Consider the following 18535-nt stretch of genomic DNA (forward strand, 5'->3'; position numbering starts at 1 on the left):
CCTCCCTCCCCTCCCCGCCCCTCCTGTCCGTCCGTCCTTCACACCTGCATGCTGGGCTTGTTGAGGTCCCCGTTGCCCTGTCCGCCGCACATGCCCCCGCCGCGGTCGTCGTCGTCGTCGCTGTCCTGCTCCTCGCTCTTGCGTTTTGCGTAGCGCTCGTAGAGGACCATCAGCACACCCATGACCCATGCCGACACCGTGCCCGCCGAGAAGATGACGAAGCCGATGGCGATGAAGAACAGGTAGTCCCAGTAGCCCAGGCCCTGGTGGCAGTCCGTGCGCAGCTGCATGCCCACCTCCGCCAGCCGCTGGCCCGACATCTCCGGGGGGTCCTGGCACACTGTCTGACCCTCGTCTGGGTGAGAGGGGGGGGTGGAGGGCGGGGGATGGTGCAGAGGGAGAGAGAAGGAGCGAGGGGGGGGAGAAGGATGAGAGATGGAGATAAGAGGTGGTGCGGGGAATGATCAGAGAGGAATAAAAGAGAGGGAGAGGAAAATTATAACCAGCCTGTTGATGTAGATAAATGAGGCTCTCAAAATACAGTATCCATAGAGGACCCCGCGCACACACACAAGCTAATAATGCAGTGATAACCTTTGTGATAAATGGTCCCCTGAGACAGGTAACCATCATAGATTTCCTTTTAGAAATGTAGGTCTTGGATGTCTAGGACACATCACCATTATTATGGTACACACACACACACACACACACACACACACACACACACACACACACACACACACACACACACACACACACACACACACACACACACACACACATCAGACCTCCTACGTTCTCTGCATCAATAATAAACACAAACAAACCTGTATTTCCACGATAAGAAACGCGAGTGTGTTTTCCCTTTCAAAACATCTGCTGATAATAATTAGAAATATGCTAATCGCTTCCAAGATAACGATACGGCAGACCACTGGAGGGGGGGGGGGGGGGGGGGGGGACAACAAAAACAGAGACAAGGGCACACTGACACAACACGCGCTTCACTTAACGGATTAGGGCCAACTAATTCACGGGTCGCCACGTATCGCTCCTGCTGCGTATCTGAGGGATTACAGCAGGTGAATGCTATCCGGCTACCCATTTTATGCGTATTAAGCAATTGCAGATTGTTACTGTGATAAAGGGCTTGCAATTACAGATCGTGACTTCCATCCATCTCCCTTTTAATTGCCGCCGCGGCGGAGTCAGGGACCAGACAGCGCTTTGATTCAGGGTTTGTTTTAACGACGTCTGCGTAGCCAGAGAGACGGAGACGTCTCCTGCGGGTTCTGCTGAAGCGTGAGTGGACTTTTCCTTCTTTTTTTAAACGTCTTACCGACCAATGCACCTGTTTTAAGTTCACGCAGAATTAACAAAATAAACTAAATATAAGAAAACTGATTGTTGGATTGCAAAGTTATTGCTTGGAAATGTCACAGACCAACCACATACAAGAAGGTAGGAATGACCTTCCGTCTCTGTGTGCTACACTACTGCCACAAATGCGCCTTCTTAAAGTAAAGGGTACAAATGTCCTATACTGACTTTGCTGTGAGCAAATAGTGTATTTTTAGTTGCCCAAACGGACTTAAAGGATCGAAGCCAGCTTTCGGCTAGAGTCGCACACCCTAACGCCTACACTATCCTACTTTCACCTCCTGAAGCCCCCGGTTTTAGTGTGACTAGGATGTACTGGACCTCATGACCTCAGTGAAGCATCAATCACAGGCAGAACTTTCAGGTTCAGAGAGTCAAAGGATCTGGAGTCACCCATCTGGATGTGTTAATAAACACAACCCCAAGGAACGACTAATGGAGAACTCAGCTGTTTAATGGGTTGAGCAAAGCATTTTCACTGCCTGAACTAAGAAATGTATTGTACCCCTTTAAAAAAAGAAAGAAGAAGCAGCCTGAAAACATTCTTATGATGTTCTATTTCTGGACCAGCCAAATTTGATCGTTATCTTGTATATGCATGCTCAATATAATGCCCACTAAATATGTTTTATGTAATTTCATATCCATTTTTTACTTACAACTTTATTTGATCTCTCTCTCTCTCTCTCTCTCTCTCTCTCTCTCTCTCTCTCTCTCTCTCTCTCTCTCTCTCTCTCTCTCTCTCTCTCTCTCTCTCTCTCTCTCTCTCTCTCTCTCTCTCTCTCTCTCTCTCTCTCTCTCTCTCTCTCTCTCTCTCTCTCTCTCTCTCTCTCTCTCTCTCTCTCTCCTCTGATGGATAGCTGGAAAAACTCCAGACGGAACTAGAGACGAATGACTAGACAGACAAATGAACGGACAAACAATTCAATGACAAAGCGACAGACTAGCAGAGAAACTGACAGATCCATGTTTTCAGAGATAAAACCACAATAGGAGAGCAAAAGAGGGCACGCGCACACTCTCACACGCACACAGACAAAAGGGCGACAGATGACCACAAAAGAAGATATAAGCTAGGCTAGGGCATAGACAGAAAGAGAGAGCATGAAATGTAGAGAGAGCGAGAGAGAGGCTTCTCTTTGTGAGCCTTCGCCGGGTGGTGATGAATGAATGCAGCTACCAATGTTAATTAAACTGCACTCATCTACCCATAAAGCCAAAGGCCTGAACAAGGAAAAGACTGATGGTTGGAGGAGGTAGTGAGTGTGTGCGTTTGAGTGTGAGGGGGGGGGGGGGGGGGCTGATATCATCTCTAATTCCCAGAGTCCTTGGCAGGGAGGACGGCACACAAGCTAGAACGTGTGCACAGCTCCTGAATCCCAAACACAACCTGCATCGATGTGCAGCGTTGACCGCTCGACTGGGACAAGATGGGTGGAGTGCGATTTGAAGTCGACACGATGCGCTGGTCTGAGTGCGTAGTCTATGCACCCTGCTATCCACGACAAGCTAAAAAAAAGTAATGGCCACCTGAAGCCTGGGTAAGGGTGTGTCGTTTCTGTTGGGATAACGCTGGCTCTCGCAGTTCACTAAATGAGGTTTGGCGCAGCCTCATCAACCTTGATTAAGTCTGCCAAGGGCCTGCAAACCTCTGCACTGGACAAGAGAACATGTCAACACCGTACTTTGTGTTAACCTTTGTGAATCAATACCTCATACGTTGCAATACAATACTCAAATAAACAGTAACCTTTACCCTCTGTGCGGTCACCATTCTGAAGTAGAGCATGTGTTCATGCGGTGGCGTGGGTGTGTGTGCATGTGTCCGTGCCGTTACGATGGTGGTGAAGGGCCCGCGATGGTCGGTTGCATGATGACGATACAACTGTTAGCAGGAGATGCACACTGTTCTTGTTGTTAATGTCCATTTGTCGTCAAATCTATTCTCTCTCTCTCCCGGTGTGCCTTTCAGTTTATCTCTCAATCAAATCTTTTATTTTTTCATTCAGTAAATATTGCAAGGCATTCTTCATCATTCAGAACTCCCTTCTCTCACTTCGCATTCATACTTTAAAAAAGGGAGGACCAGCTAAATTGTTCAGTTGTGAACTCTTTTTTAAATCTTTCACAAAAATGCAGTAAATCTCTTATCTATTATAAAACATAAAAAGGTGTAACATAGGCTAGAATAGTTCGAATAATTGTTCAAATTGCGAGCCATCCCAGTATAATTGTATTGGTTTTATAGTTCTGCTTCATGTTCAGACTCCTTTGTGCTTTGTAATAGCTGCTTTCCAGGGCAACCAGGAACATAAGTGTCTGAACACTCTAGTGGATTTGCTCTGAAATTGCCACAGTATGCAATTACATGGTTACACCATTACGGCATGGACAGCAAGCTGACAAATGTATTGATTCTCACAACAGGAGAACAATGAGGAAAGATATTTAGGAGCACATTTAGACAAACTGGTTTGTCTAAATGATCTTTTAATTCCAGTGTGTTTTTCCGCTGTATTTATAGACATTTGAGTATTAGCATTAGTCACAAGCTGTTGGAGACATTGTATTGAGAACAATGTGTACCAACAGTTCATTTATGATAAGGCATGATCATTATGTAGATTTGTGTCACCAACCTCACATTAAAGCAGGGGGAATTTTGGGCCACTAATCAAGAAAACCCTTTGATTCACGCTGGATGATTACATCGTCAATCTAGCTCAACTCAAGCCACAAACCCACCAACTAACCCAGCCACCAACCAACATTTAAGCGACCAGTCAATAACCTTCATACCTGAAACATCAACAACCCGCCAACTAACCAACACCCAAACAAACAATCAACAATCACTGACCCATCAACAAACAACCTGTCAACTTACCCACTGACCAACCAACTTACCCGCCAAACAAACCAACTGATCGAGAGACCTATAGAGCCACTGGTAGCAGATAAAAAGCGCTTGAAGGGAGACAGTTAAGTTGATTTCAAGTTGAGTGTCTCACGTTCACGAAGAGCCACGTCAAGACTCTTGAGACATGATACAGATCATTGAGTTGCCTGCAGTTTACAACTGAAAGAAACTTTTTGATTTCGGGGGGAGTACATTCGATTGACGTGCCCAGCTATCTGAAACAAAACACTGCTCATACTCCCCGCTCACCAAATCAATGACTACTTGCCGTGAAGGGGGACGCCTTTCTAAGGTCAAGGAGGACTGCATGTCTTGGCACAAGCGTAGGTCATCGACAGGAGTGAATGGTCTCAGATTAGCCGACTCCTATTCTGTAATTGATCGAGAAGGGTGATTTGGGCTTCACACCACATTACATTGGCTCCTGTGTTTTGCGATTATTGAAGCCCTCTCTCTCTCACACTCTCTCTCTCCCTCTCTAGCTTTCCATTTTTCCAATGTCTCTATATATTGCTGGAAGTGTTTCTTTTGAGAATTTTGATGTGTCCGTATTGCTAATGTGTTATCCTTTGGGGTTTCCCTCTGCGTCTGGCAGGGGAAGCCGACGGCATCAGGTGTGCCAGAGTCCTTTATATTTTATTGTGCGATCTTCTTCGCCGGCTTGAATTTAATTTCATCTGATGAAAGGGTGTTGGATTGCTTCTTTTAAATAAAAAAAATTGAAATCAATAAGAAGAAAAAAAAAGATACAACTAAGGTGTACAACAACATTGCAACGTTCACATAACCACACACTTAATCTAAACATAGTTCAAAGATATCCAGAGAAAAACCCAACCTCTTCCCATCTGTCTCGAGTCGCGGCGTCGTGCTAAATGGCACTACGAGGACGACCCTATGTACCAACTGGAGATCAGGTTCAGGTCAGTTCTTTTCCCTCATAACATCCACTCTTAATCTCCTCGTAACGTCCACACCTAAGCTGAAGGAGACATGCGTGTCCCTCCACAGCAGGTGGCCTGGCACAGAACGTCAGGTCACGGTTCGGTCGTCATGCCAGTAGACCTGTAGCCCGCGGCGAGAGCGCCACACTATGCATTGTGAAGTATGCAACCTTCATTTGACCCTTAGCCCTCGGTCTCAGCCCGCATAGCGGGCCAAAGCTAGGGGACATAAATAGTAAAGGTGAACGGAACGGAAACGAACGCAACTAAACAGTGGACACACACACACACACACACGCACGCTTTAAGAATGGACACATTTTTAACCCCTTCAGTGTTTATGGGGGCTTTAGTGATGGGGCCTAAGAGCCTTGATGTCATGCCTCCGCCTGGGCATCTTCTAGATCTGACACACACACACACACACACACACACACACACACACACACACACACACACACACACACACACACACACACACACACACACACACACACACACACACACACACACACACACACACACACACACACACGTCTTGACATAAGCTTAACCCACCCTTGGACACGGCTATCAACATTAAACAGCGGCCCAGAGAGAGCCCCTCACATCCCTACAGACTGTATGTGTATCCTATCACCGCCATTGTCCCTTCATCGGGACATCGAAGCGTCTCGGAAAAGACAGTGGTTTCACGAAAAGTAGACAACCTGAGTTCAGAGCAGAAACAAACAGAGAATGGCAAAAACACAGGCTTTTAGACCTAAATGTTAAATGTTAGGAACAGTCGAGAAATGGGCCAAGAATCTATGTTTGAGAAATAACACCAAAGTTGATGTTTGCCAACAAAATATGTCAATATCAATTGAGTCGCCTATGTAAGATGTGAAGACTATGGACATAATCAGACACGGTGCGTATCTGTTTCTTTATCACGCAGACCCCACTTTCAGAAGAGCCATATATATTGTATATATTGGTTTCAAAGAGCCCAGTCAGTGAGTCCTGCTTCCCAAAAGCACAGAGGCTTGCAAATTGGTTATCAAATTTAACTACATGAGTCAGTGCAGAGATGATTGTATATCTATCTCGCTTTCACACACACACACACACACACACACACACACACACACACACACACACACACACACACACACACACACACACACACACACACACACACACACACACACACACACACACACACACACACACACACACACAGCTGTGAGGGATTAACCTGCAGGGTAGACTACCAACCAGTGCTATTTATAACCGTACTAATTATTCCAATGCATATGTTATTCTGTATGGCTGCAAACGCTTACCAGGGTGGGTGGGAGTGGGGGGAGCCCCGGACCCACTTGGCCTGCCAAAGCCAAAGCATATGAATGCTGGTAAATGATGGTGCGTGTCAAATCGTACCATGTATGCATCTGTGTGTGTGTGTGTGTGCTGGCAGAAGTGTGAGTAAGTACGTGCGTGCACATTATGCAAAGTATTACGAGGACACCACGGGTACGGCACCGCTGTGCTCTACTAATGGCTCCAAGAAAGAGAGCGAAAACAAAGCAGTGAAGCGTATTAAGCCTGTCTGATGCTGTTGACGAAGTCGGAGGACCTCCAAATTAAATAATTGTCCAACCCAACTGGGACAGCGTCGGAAGCGCCTTCGTCGTCTCGCTGGCCACCTTAACGCGTCGTAAAGTGGCCGGCTAAGAATAGCCGACCTTATCTCTACCGCATCTGCCCACGTTTAAATGACGTGTGCCTGTACTTTGCCGCACGTCGTCCCTGTCCTCCGCGGACACATCAGTCAGAGTCACCCTCGCGGGCGCTGCGAGACCCCCCCACGCCTCGCTACGCCAGAGGGGGCATTCGGGGATCTGTCTCTTTTCCCATCAATCTGTCTCTTTTCATTCCATTTACAAATTCCTGTACTTTCCATCGCCTCCGTTTTATACAATTTTCCATTGAATGCTGATGATTGTTTATTTTTGGTGTTTGTTGACATGTCGCCAGCGACATATTAAATATGGATGTGTGGATTACTGCGTGTTTTCACGCGTGCAGAGGCGAAATGTTATTTTGGGTCGAAGAAGGTTGTCTTATTACTACTCTTGATGAACCGTAATTTCACTTCTACACTTCTACTTCCAGACACCAAGCAAAGATCCTGTGAAGATCTACTCGCCTCTCTCCCCTTCTCCCTCCCAGTTGTATGAGTGGTCCCAAACATCAGCATACTGGCAGGTACAGTCACCAGGACTCCCTTGCTCGGAGCACCGCCTCCACACGTCGGGACACTGAAAGGTATACAGACGCAAGCATGCTCTCACACACACACACACACGCACGCATGGGCAAACACTTCCACACCATGCCTAAGGTATTAACGTCATCAGACACCCACGCAAACTTCAGCGGTCCATCTGGGTTTTCTACCTCACCTTGTAAAACCAAAAGGAAGAGAACCAAATCTATACTGGCCACGTCTGATAAGTAGGCCAGCTCTGCATTTGATACGCTGTATGCTCCATCAGATGGTATCCTTATTGTTACTGTAATTGTTTCAGGTGATTAATTATGTATGGGCTAATTGTTTTTAGGTGAAAGGCGGTCTCCTTGTCATAATGAATGTTTTAATGGGTTTGATTGACTGATCTGGGCCACAGACGATCTCTCTTTGTATGAATATTTAACTCTTGCCCGGGTTTGGCCTCCCTCATGGCTGCGTGCCTAGGGTTGGTGAGCAGGCCAGGCCACCATAGAGCAGCCATAGGAACCAGCGGTGGCCATCCAATATTTACAGCCTCTAATCTCCTAGGCTTCAACTCCATTTTGGACGACGCTGAAACAATAAGCAATGGAGTGAACAATACAACAGGGTGCAAATACCAATGCGGCCATTGTATATTCTTATGCCTTCATTTTCTGCTCACCTTTATGCACTGTGTTGAAAACGTCACATAGAATGAGTTTTTAATCTTGGAATTGCCCTGGGATTTGAGATATAGGGATGAAGCTGTACCACGTAAGCAGCTCAAATCCAGCGGGCAAAATCCATCCAGCACACAAAGACATCTCTCTCTTTTTCTCTCTCCCTCTCTCTGAGGCTGCCCTTTCTCTTAATTCTCTATCAACTCTTGATTCTCCATCCTCGCTCCTTGACATTTGTCTCATTTCAGTTTTTAATAACGTTTATTTTATAAATGATCATTGGAATTTTAGTCAGTGTCTGTGACTAAAATAAATTCAAATAAAGGCCAATAGAAAGATCAACGATCAACGACGTAGAGAAAGGCAGACACACATAATTAGAGAGGCTGTTGTGACATGCTGCATTACTACTGCTACTAGTATATACACAGTTTTGCTGGATTGCTACTTTTACACACACACACACACACACACACACACACACACACACACACACACACACACACACACACACACACACACACACACACACACACACACACACACACACACACACACACACACACACACACACACACACACAGCTTATGAAGACCCAAAGGGCAATGTGTGACTAAGACGCACACACCTACACACTTCAGAGAAGTGTCTTTAAAAAAGGGGTTCATGTACCCCTAGGATATGCAGGTGGTGCCTGGAAAATATTGAGAAATGTGAATCTTATGTGGTTCATTCAATTGTATAATATTCAGAACTTTGGAATTAGTTCAATCTGTAAACCACCCTGATACAATTAACTTGTCTTCATTTGTTTTTGCACCACCCACTCAATATTCATGTTTGCATAAAAAAACTGACATTATAAGCATTGGTACCACTCAAAAAGGGTCCATGAATTAATAAATGTGATGCTGTAAAAATATTAACTAACAGTTCATTAACAGTGAACTAATGTCTGAAAGCAACTAGTCTAGGCTAGTGACAATTAGCTGCTAGTGCTCATGTTTACTAATGGTGTTCATCTTAAGGTATTCATTTATACATTATTGAATAGGGTTACATGTTAAAGCTATGTAATAATGATTATTAAAGATGAACTTATATTGATTCATACTTATTATTGTATCCTTATTCTATAGTGTTACATTTACTTTTTTTTCCTTCCTTTGCAGGGGACTGAAATAAATATCTTATGGAGGGGGTAGATTAGTCCAAATAGTTGGAGAACCAACGGTTTTAAAAGGACCACTACGTTCAATCATAGGTTGAATGAGTCTAAATTCCATCTCTGTAGTACTTTCGTATTAGTTAAAAGTTTGTGCTTTGTGTTTTGCATGTGTCCAGAGGACAGGCGTGTTAGCAACAGCGCGTGTCTATCCAGGATGGAGCGGGCGGGCGTGACACAGGATAGGGGGCTAGCAGTGGATGGTTACCAACGTTTGGGAAAGCCATGAGTTTATAGGCTGCAGCATAATTAGGATCTCCTTTCATCCTCTCCGCACGGACCCTCCCTCGGCCTCTCCTTTCCTCCCAAGTTCCCACAGGCTATCAAGGTGTCACAGATTAGTCTGTCGCAAAAGTGCATGCAAAAATAATCCTCCACATACACTTATATAGTGCACACATGCACTAAGATCCCCCACACACACACAGACACACACACACACACAGACACACACACATTTTCAGAGCACCATCATTAACCATCTGGACTTTAGGGCCATGCACGTGGCAGGTGGCGTGCGCGTGACAGAGGGTGTGCACGTGACAGTGGAGGCCGTGCACACCAGCCCTGCCAGGTGCACACGGAGCAGAGGAGAGGGGGCTGGCCATGCAGAACAGGTAGAAAGGGAGGGACAGGCGTCTCTCGCCCTGGGCCTCTGAGCCTCTTCATCACCACTGTCAGCTGATGACACAATAACCTCATTACGTGATCAAGGTCTTCATTAGGGTTGAAAATATTAGGGGGGGTCAGATCATCCCATGGTTTGAATGTAGGCTACTGTTTTTTTTTATGCGGCTTCAGCAGTACGGATAGTTTGAGGCAATAAAAAAAATACTTTGCTAATGAAGTTGGTTGGTATGGTCAGAGTGACCGAACAACAGAAAGAGATGGGGGGGGGGGGGGATTGAGCAAAAGGGAGTGAGGGAAAGTGGCAGGCCTGTCTCAAAGCAGAGCGATTGAGCTTCACCATCTGGACGAATTGACCGAGCGCCCACAGTGAAATTAGCTAATAGAGACGATGTGACAATCAGGAGTGATAAGCCCTTGGACCGGCTCTGGCTCACAGCAGTGCTCCCTCCGTGTGTACGGCACGACGCGGGACGTAACTGAACCCTGCCAAAAGCCAAGAGAAAACATTACCCAGGCACCCAGGGGAAGGAGGACTATTGGTGGCTGACCAGGGAAGGACACGACAGCAGGCCATTATTAGGCGAGGAGGAGTGAAGGGCATTGTTGCTGAAAACGCTTCGTTATTGCATCTGTCCGTGCTCAGAATAGAGGACATGTAGCTAATTTTGTATATGGGTGAGACCCATTAAGAAACACCCCAGGAGATATGAACCCCCCCCCCCCCCCCCCTTTTTTAGAAAATGACAACGCAAGTAGGTCGGAAAAGCCTCCACAATAACACCCCCAAAACTTTTTACCTCATCTCTCCAATAAACATGGAGCGTTTAAGGGAAACATGTAGAGTGAGGTCAAAGGTTACACGTCCACTTGCATACCTTGAAACTTGAATCCCTCTATCTGCACCCAGAGACAGAGGTCTTCCGTGTCACAATCACACCGCCACGGGTTGCCGCTCAGTCCCAATGACCGGAGCGAGGGCAAGGCGATCAGCGTGCTGATGTTGAGCGCGGTCAGGTTGTTCCGACTCACGTCCAGCACCTGCAGCGCCACGTTCTCCGCGAAGGCGTCCGGGTGGATCTCACCAAGACTCGGGTTATCCGTCAGCCGGAGCATCACCAGGGACGCCAGGGGCCCGAACGTCCGGTCCTCGATCTGAAGCAGGTTGTTGAAAGACAGGTCGAGGTAGGCCAGCTTCCGGAGGTTCCCGAAGGTCGACTCAGAGATCTCGGTCAAGGAGTTGTTGCTGCAGTCCAGGTACACCAGGTCGGATAGGTAGTTGAGCTGAAGCGCAGGTAGGTCTCCGATGCGGTTGTTGGAGATGATGAGCTGCCTGGTGGCGAGAGGGAGATCCATGGGGAACAGGGTCAGATCCTGTCCGGCACACTGGACCACCAGCTGGTCATCGCAAACACATCTGTCCGGGCAGCCGGCCGTCAGAGCCGGAGACGGGGCCACCCCCATAACGAAGATAAAGAGGAAGAGAAGCCGAAGGGACTGGGCGCTGGGCTCGGGCAGGAGACGCATGACGAGGCCGCCCAGCGCGTCATGAACTCTGGCTGAGCTGGACCAGGACTCCCCGGCGATCCTCGGGCATCCTGCATGGGTCTGGGGAGCAAGGGAAGAGGCGAGACGGCTGCTCGGATGGGCTGGCTGGCGATGCCCGAATGTCTGGATGCTGTTTTTATCCAGCCTCTCTCTTCTCTCAGAAAAAGAGCAATCGGTCACTCTCTCACCCGCGGCGCGTCATGCACGGCGCCAAAAGACATCAGTGGATACCAAAGGTGACCGACACGTTTAATTGCACTGTGGCCAAAAATGACTTGAGCTGGCTTCACTTTTCACCGCCGTGATAAAGCTGTTCTCCCGGTCCTGGTTATTGACTTTCATCTTTAAGTAATAGTTATCGCGGGGGGCCAAAACGGAACGACACATTCTTCCTTTAGTTTCCAAACAGATGCCCACACCACGCAGAAGTTCCTGTAATATGCAGGCTTCCTAAAAAAATCGTTCAATGGCGACGTACCGTTTCATGCTCGCAGTGCGTCCTCTCGTTGTGCCGCTATGGCGTAGCCTTAAAATAACGTACAGGGAGATGTCTTTCAGAGCGCAGTAAGAGCGCAGGACTCCCTTACATCGGGCTCGGACAGCTTGAAGTGACTGCCGCGCGGGCTGCTCCGAATGTGTGTGTCCCTCTCTCTCTCTCTCTCTCGCTCTCGCTCTATCCCTCTCTCTCTCTATCCCTCTCTCTCTCACTCTCTGTCTCAATCACCCTCGCTCTACTCTCTCTTTCCTTCTCTCTCTGGCTCTCCCTCGCTCTCACCCTCCCTCACTCTCACCCTCCCTCTCGCTCTATTCCTCTCTCACTCTATCCCTCTCTCTCCCTCTCTCTTTTCCTCACCCTCATTCTCTCCCTCCCTCCCTCTTTCCTTCTCTCTCTCTCTCTCTCTCTCTCTCTCTCTCTCTCTCTCTCTCTACTTCTTTCTCCCTTTCTCTCTCACCCTCGCTCTATTCCTCTCTCTCTATCCCTCTCTCTCTCCCTATCTGTCTCTCACCCTCGCTCTATCCCTCTCTCTCGATCCCTGTCTTTTCCTCACCATCACTCTCTCCCTCCCTCTTTCCTTCTCTCTCTCCGTCTCTCTATACCTCTTTCTCTCTCACCCTCGCTCTATCCCTCTCTCTCTATCCCTCTCTCTCTCACTCTTTGTCTCAATCACCCTCGCTCTACTCTCTCTTTCCTTCTCTCTCTGTCCCTCTCCCCCTCTCTCGCTCACGCTCTCCCTCGCTCTCACCCTCCTTCGCTCACGCTCTCCCTCGCTCTATGCTGACTTGATTCGCTGTCACACAAGCTGACTATCAATGCCCGGTGATTACGTCAGCAGGTGTTGCCTATCTAAGCCTCTTCTTAAAACACAGCTGCCCAAAGATCTCAGTCCAGAAGTGAATTAAGAAGAGAATAGGTGCATGGCCGTCTCACATTCGTATTGGAATGAATCCCTCAAGCTCATGATGTATGCATTGTGTCTCGTTTTAGGAACGCCTTGCACAAGTCATGCCTAAGCATACTCTCCTTAATTGTGTTTGTGTATGTTCTGTCTCCACGTGTGTGCGAGTTTATATTGATAAAAATACATTTTATTTATATAGCAACTTCCATTGTCAGGGACAGTCTCAAAGTGCTTTGATAGTGCTTTCAAAGTATTAGAGCAACAAAACAGGAAGCAGGGAAAAACATGATAAAATTAAATTAAAAGCATATCTCTAGTTTATTTATTTTGTAACCTAATTTGCCTGTGTGTGTGTGTGTGTGTGTGTGTGTGTGTGTGTGTGTGTGTGTGTGTGTGTGTGTGTGTGTGTGTGTGTGCATGAGTCTGAATCCAAGTGGGTAATAATCCTTCCCAGGAGAAGTGTTCTCTGAGCGGTGTGAGGAATTAGCCGTCTTATCAGCGGCCCTCATTGGTTCCAGTCGCTCGCTGACTTCCTTTCCTTGTTGGCGCGACGGCAGCCCCTCAGCAATTATGTTTAAAACATAATCACACGGTTTGTTCAGTCAGTTGTTTCACAAGCGAATGAATACGGAAGGATAATGACATTACAAGTTGTTACTCCAGCCGACTACATTTTCTACACTGGGAGGGATTAAGGCGACACGCAGAATTGTTATATTTGGCTGTTATTTGACGTTTGTTAATGACTGTCAAAAGGATAATACAAGCTTGAGGCGAACAATGTGAACGATGACCTCCCAACATACCGTACCTTAATGTAGCAGCCTTACGTAAAGACCTTAAACACAGGCTGTTTACAAAGTGGCACTTTATCAGCTCCCGTTACGTGTTAACGTAATGTATTATGAATGTAGTTAAACCAAACAATAACAACCCCTCCTCCCTGGACTGGTCTGAATAGGGCCACCTTGCAGAGTGTGTGCATGTGTGATCGCATTGTGTGCGTGTGTGTGCGTGTGTGTGTGTGTGTGTGTGTGTGTGTGTGTGTGTGAGATGGCGTGTGTGTGTCTGTGTGCCTGCCCGCATTAAGTTGAGCATGCATGGGACATCTTTATTATTTAGTAAGGGTGTATGCAGTGTCGTCTGTCAGCAGACAGACAGAAGGTCTGGCCTCGGGCGGCCGGCGACGGCCCTCTCCTCGCTGGTTGTCAGTCATCTCAAGGCTGCCTGACCTTCTGTAGTACTACTTCACCGCTCCTCTGCCCTGCTCTTTGTGAGGTAGGAAATTGTTCGTTAGGCCCGCTCCTGGGCAAAACCTCAAATGACCCCTGTGGTTGAATCGAGGCGGAAGGATACGAAAGATTTCTTTATGACCAAGTCTTTCAGACAGTATTCTAGACGCATGTTAGATACGTTTGATCGAAGACGATGGTATACCCGCCTGTCATTTCTACATCTCGTAGTTATCTGATCTGGATAATTCTAGTACCCGTGTACCCTGGTTCGTAAAAGGAACAGACCCATAATTAGTGCCATGAGGGACACCTCTGTATCATAGACTGGATAAAACACCTCTTAACCCCAAAAGATTACAGAGAGATTAAATCATGAAGATACAACCTTATAAAGAGCAGCATCAATAACACCCCTGCTGTGCCTAACGCTGATTACTGAGCATTTGTAGTAAGATTGAGAGCAAGGTTTGGCAGTGTAGGTAATAAACCATGTGCTGCTGCTGCTGTGTAGCTCCGACTCTCTCCCCCAATACTTACTCTCTCTCTCTTTCTGTGACTCAGCTAGCCCGTAACTCCAGACCTCCATATTGGGCCTCAGTCTCTCAGGCTGTAAGTAACGGGCATTTTCTGGCCACCTGCACGTAACAATCTCCATCACAGGAGGCCTAATGGGTGGGGAGCGGAGGCGAAAGCTACCCTCTGTGGCAGGGCTCAACTCCTGTTTGGGTTTATCTTCAGTGCCTCCTCATAGTGTGGAGATGATGAAGCACCAACATTATCAATATATCTACCATTTTCATCCTCTTATCGACTGTGCGGCAGTTATGAGCAGGGCACAAAGGGGTGACAAGCGGGTGAATCACAAATAGATCATAAGTCCATAAATCCAGAAGGGGCCTTTGCTGTACACTGCAACGCAATGTTCTCCTTTTTAGCTAGGATTTTGTTGAATATTTTTCACTTGAAGAAGATCATGTAAATTGTATTTGTCTGTTTGTTGGTTTCTTTGTCATAAAAATACATCTGAAGATTACACAGAATGAAATCATCAGATGTGTGGATGGGATTCATTGGACCATATTACATTTAGATGCTGCTGAGGTGGGTGATGAATCACAAAGCTGACACATTTGCACAAAGAGACATCACTAAATTCGACTGGAAGGGAACAGATGCAGATGCAGGAGTTCTCACTACAGCATTAAGCAGTATTATATACTTTATTGTGTTATGTAATATTATGCATCTACAGTACCCTGGACCCAAAGGGCTGGGGGTTAAATGTAGTACAAAGTTCCCAGTCCCTTGTCCAGGAGACAGAAGCCAAATAACAAACCGCCAGGGAAGCCCTTGGCTAGCCAGCCGCAGTCCAGAGAAATATCTGACATAAGTCATGTCTTCACTGGAAACAGAGGAGACCAGTGGGAGAGAGGATACAAACACATCTGCCCCTGGATCCCTCTGGTACAACACTGACCTCTGTCGGCTGGGAGTGGAAGTATCACTAAAGCTGCTGGCCTCCATTGTGTTGATTCTCCAGGCCATTGAGAATCATGTGATTCAGCAGTGATATTGATAATAATAACTTAGCATTTATATTACTTATTTTAAAGCCTTTATGGTCAAACCGGGTTGCTCTTGTCTGAAGTTATGATGCTAGGATAACTCAAAAAAGATTATAGGAGGGAGGACAAATTGTAGGAGAAAGGGAATTGAAGAGAAGAGACACAATTCATCAAGTATCATTATAAATTTGCAGTGCAAAGGTGCAATTCCCTGTGTGAGCATACGTCCTTTGTGCGTCAATATTTACAGTGCAGAGTCAGTATGGGAGCAGTGGAACAAAGCCATGCCGTGAGGTCTGTAACATTACATTACAAGAGAGCTACACTTACTATTAGTACTACTTACTAGACTATTGAAAGGAGTCAGGGGTAAGGGGGTCATGAGGTCTGCATCTCACAGTCCCTCCTCCAAAGCACACATTAACAAGCACGGCTTGTAATGCTCTTGTAATGTCAGAATCCTTCATTTCGGTTCATTTATTTAGCCCCCTTATCACAATTGCGCACACGCAGAGAGACCCATGAGATGAGATGACTTGGCTTGAACGCAATTGTTTTTAATGAACAGGACGCAACGTCTTGTTTTCATCCTGGTTCTTCTTTTTTCTCCCCTTATCTGTGAAATGGAGAAGCGGGCCACTGGTGTCATGTCTAGCGACACCGACCTGCTGTTGCTCATCATCGGCAGAAACAGAGCGCACATCCTTCTCACTGTGTTGGGGAATTGTTTGTGTGTGTGGGTGTTTGCGTGTGTGTGTGTGTGTGTCTGGGTGTTTGTCTACACGTGTGTGTGTGTGTGTGTGTGTGGGAGGGGGGATATATGTGTTTGTTTGTAATAATGTATGCATGCATTGTTGTTTTTTGTGTATTACATGGGGATGCGCTTGTGTGTGTGTGTGTGTGTGTGTGTGTGTGTGTGTGAGTTACAATCGTGATATGTGTGTTGATGTTGTTCTAATGGGTGTGTGAGGGATGAGTGTTGGTTTGCAGTACTGCATCCTTGTACATTATTTCCCAATAACAGAACACCTCGTCGCAGCCTGCCAATCTATCTTGAGAGGTCTTCTCAGTTATTTTCCAAAGAGACATTGAATTTAGGATTTCCGTGCGAGGGCGTAATTGTAATAATTGTACAGAAACTGAACATTTTTGAAACAGGAAACCGGAAACGATGCCAAGATGTGTGCATGCATTTATGTGTGTTTCATTGTATTACACTCTAATAGGTGTATTTATATGTGCTGCTGTGTTGTTGTGATGTGATGTGTGGGCTGTAATGTGTGTGTTTGTCACCAGCAGGTGAACTTGAGTGTATGATGGCCTCAGACAGGCCATGTCAATCAAAGAATATCACGCTTAGTTTCAACACACTCACACAGACACAGGCCCACACAGACAGACACACACAGACACACACACATGCACACGCACACGCACACTCGCACACGCACACGCACACCCACGCACACCCACACACATGAACTGTGGTTGCCATGTCATCTCTCATCACTAGGCTCCATTTCAATGGCAGGAAAACAGAAAACAGAGCTGGGAAACGCACACCTGCCAGTCATGGGATCCACAAAATCTTCCCTCCGAATCCTAAACTCCCCTCCCCGGGTCATTCCACTCCACTGGGATGCCCCGGGCAGGGATGAACACCGTTACGCACAATCTCTTTAACAGCATATCATTGAATTGTGAGTCATGACGTTGACGGGAATTAGTGACTTGATTAGGTTACCGAAACATGACGTCTTATCAAGTTTTGTGTCAGTAGATCCACTGTAATATTCGGTAGGTAAGACATTTGGTCAACTTTGAAGTTTCTGTGCTACTATGACACCTGCATAACCTACAGGGCTGATTAAAGTGCATCTTATCTTATGTTATTTTAAGTGTACGTGGCTACACAGTCATGATTGATCCTTCATCCATCTATTCTTATTTTTTCCTTCTGTGACTTTTGACACAACAGACTGGCTTGTGTCACGAGAGACCCAGGTTGACCGTGCAATTGTGCAACCTTTGAAGACCAGCTCAATAATGCATGATCAGACTAGACATGGACAGACGGAAAACCTTACATCCACACCCGGCTTTGTCCTGCCATGGTGCCAGAGGACTGGACATCCCTGAGACTGGACACCTGCATGTTTATCATCACGTGATACGGCAGGGAGAAAAAGACAAGACAAACAAACAGACATACAGATTTTTTTTTTGTACAGTTCTTTATCAAAGGTACAGTCTCAAAGGGCTTAACAGGGCGTATATTTATGACAGCCCCTAACCCTAAAGGGTGTTCAAAGGGCAAGAAAAAGCTCCCTTAATTAACATGGAAGAAATCCTGAGAGGGAACGCAGAGTGGGGGATCTCTCCTTCCAGGACGGTACGGAGTGCAATAAAGAGTTAGAAAGAATAACATTTTTACTTTTATTTTTATCTTCTTGGTATTTTATTTATTTATTTCAGGACAATGCACATTTATAAACATGTACAGCAGTGTGCCAGATTGTAGCCAAGGGGCTAATTTCCATCTGTAGTCCATAAGGCAGGTTGATGTTACAGTACAAATGACAAACGATATACAATAGTAAAATCAGTTATATAAAACAGGGAGAAACAGAAAGAAAGAAAACGATGGCCTACTGAATAGAATATACTAGACAACATACAAGACTAACTTTGCTTGCATTTGCAGGTTTGAATGACACCGAGACAGGCAGGTGATGTGTTTCCTGTCAG

General features: G+C 46.4%; 1 protein-coding gene across 3 annotated transcripts; it reads right to left on the reverse strand.

Annotated features, from left to right (window-relative positions):
- Positions 1 to 24: 24 nt before the first annotated feature.
- On the reverse strand, positions 25 to 12859 carry LOC132469413 (leucine-rich repeat-containing protein 52-like). Of its 3 annotated transcripts, XR_009528428.1 has the most exons (3): positions 10918 to 12859; positions 8190 to 8631; positions 6338 to 8098 (listed from the first exon to the last, which is right to left on the reverse strand). XR_009528428.1 is itself a non-coding variant. In XM_060067382.1 (2 exons), the coding sequence occupies exons 1-2, from the start codon at positions 11564 to 11566 to the stop codon at positions 39 to 41; spliced, it is 966 nt and encodes a 321-aa protein (XP_059923365.1). In that variant the 5' UTR covers positions 11567 to 12857; the 3' UTR covers positions 25 to 38. The 3 variants fall into 3 exon arrangements, 2 of the variants coding, with proteins under 2 accessions (XP_059923365.1, XP_059923366.1); XM_060067382.1 differs by lacking the exons at positions 6338 to 8098; positions 8190 to 8631 and adding an exon at positions 25 to 355 and having other exon boundaries at positions 10918 to 12857; XM_060067383.1 differs by having other exon boundaries at positions 6338 to 8631.
- Positions 12860 to 18535: the final 5676 nt, after the last annotated feature.

The sequence above is a fragment of the Gadus macrocephalus genome, chromosome 12, assembly GCF_031168955.1.
Source record: "Gadus macrocephalus chromosome 12, ASM3116895v1".
Taxonomy (NCBI): domain Eukaryota; kingdom Metazoa; phylum Chordata; class Actinopteri; order Gadiformes; family Gadidae; genus Gadus; species Gadus macrocephalus.

Excerpts from the sequence above, each read along its gene's own strand:
- LOC132469413 (XM_060067382.1), bottom strand. The coding sequence starts at position 11,566 with ATGCGTCTCCTGCCCGAGCCCAGCGCCCAGTCCCTTCGGCTTCTCTTC. Across the intron at positions 356-10,917 it reads AGAGGGATTCAAGTTTCAAG|ACGAGGGTCAGACAGTGTGC; the intron begins GTATGCAAGTGG and ends CCTCTCACCCAG.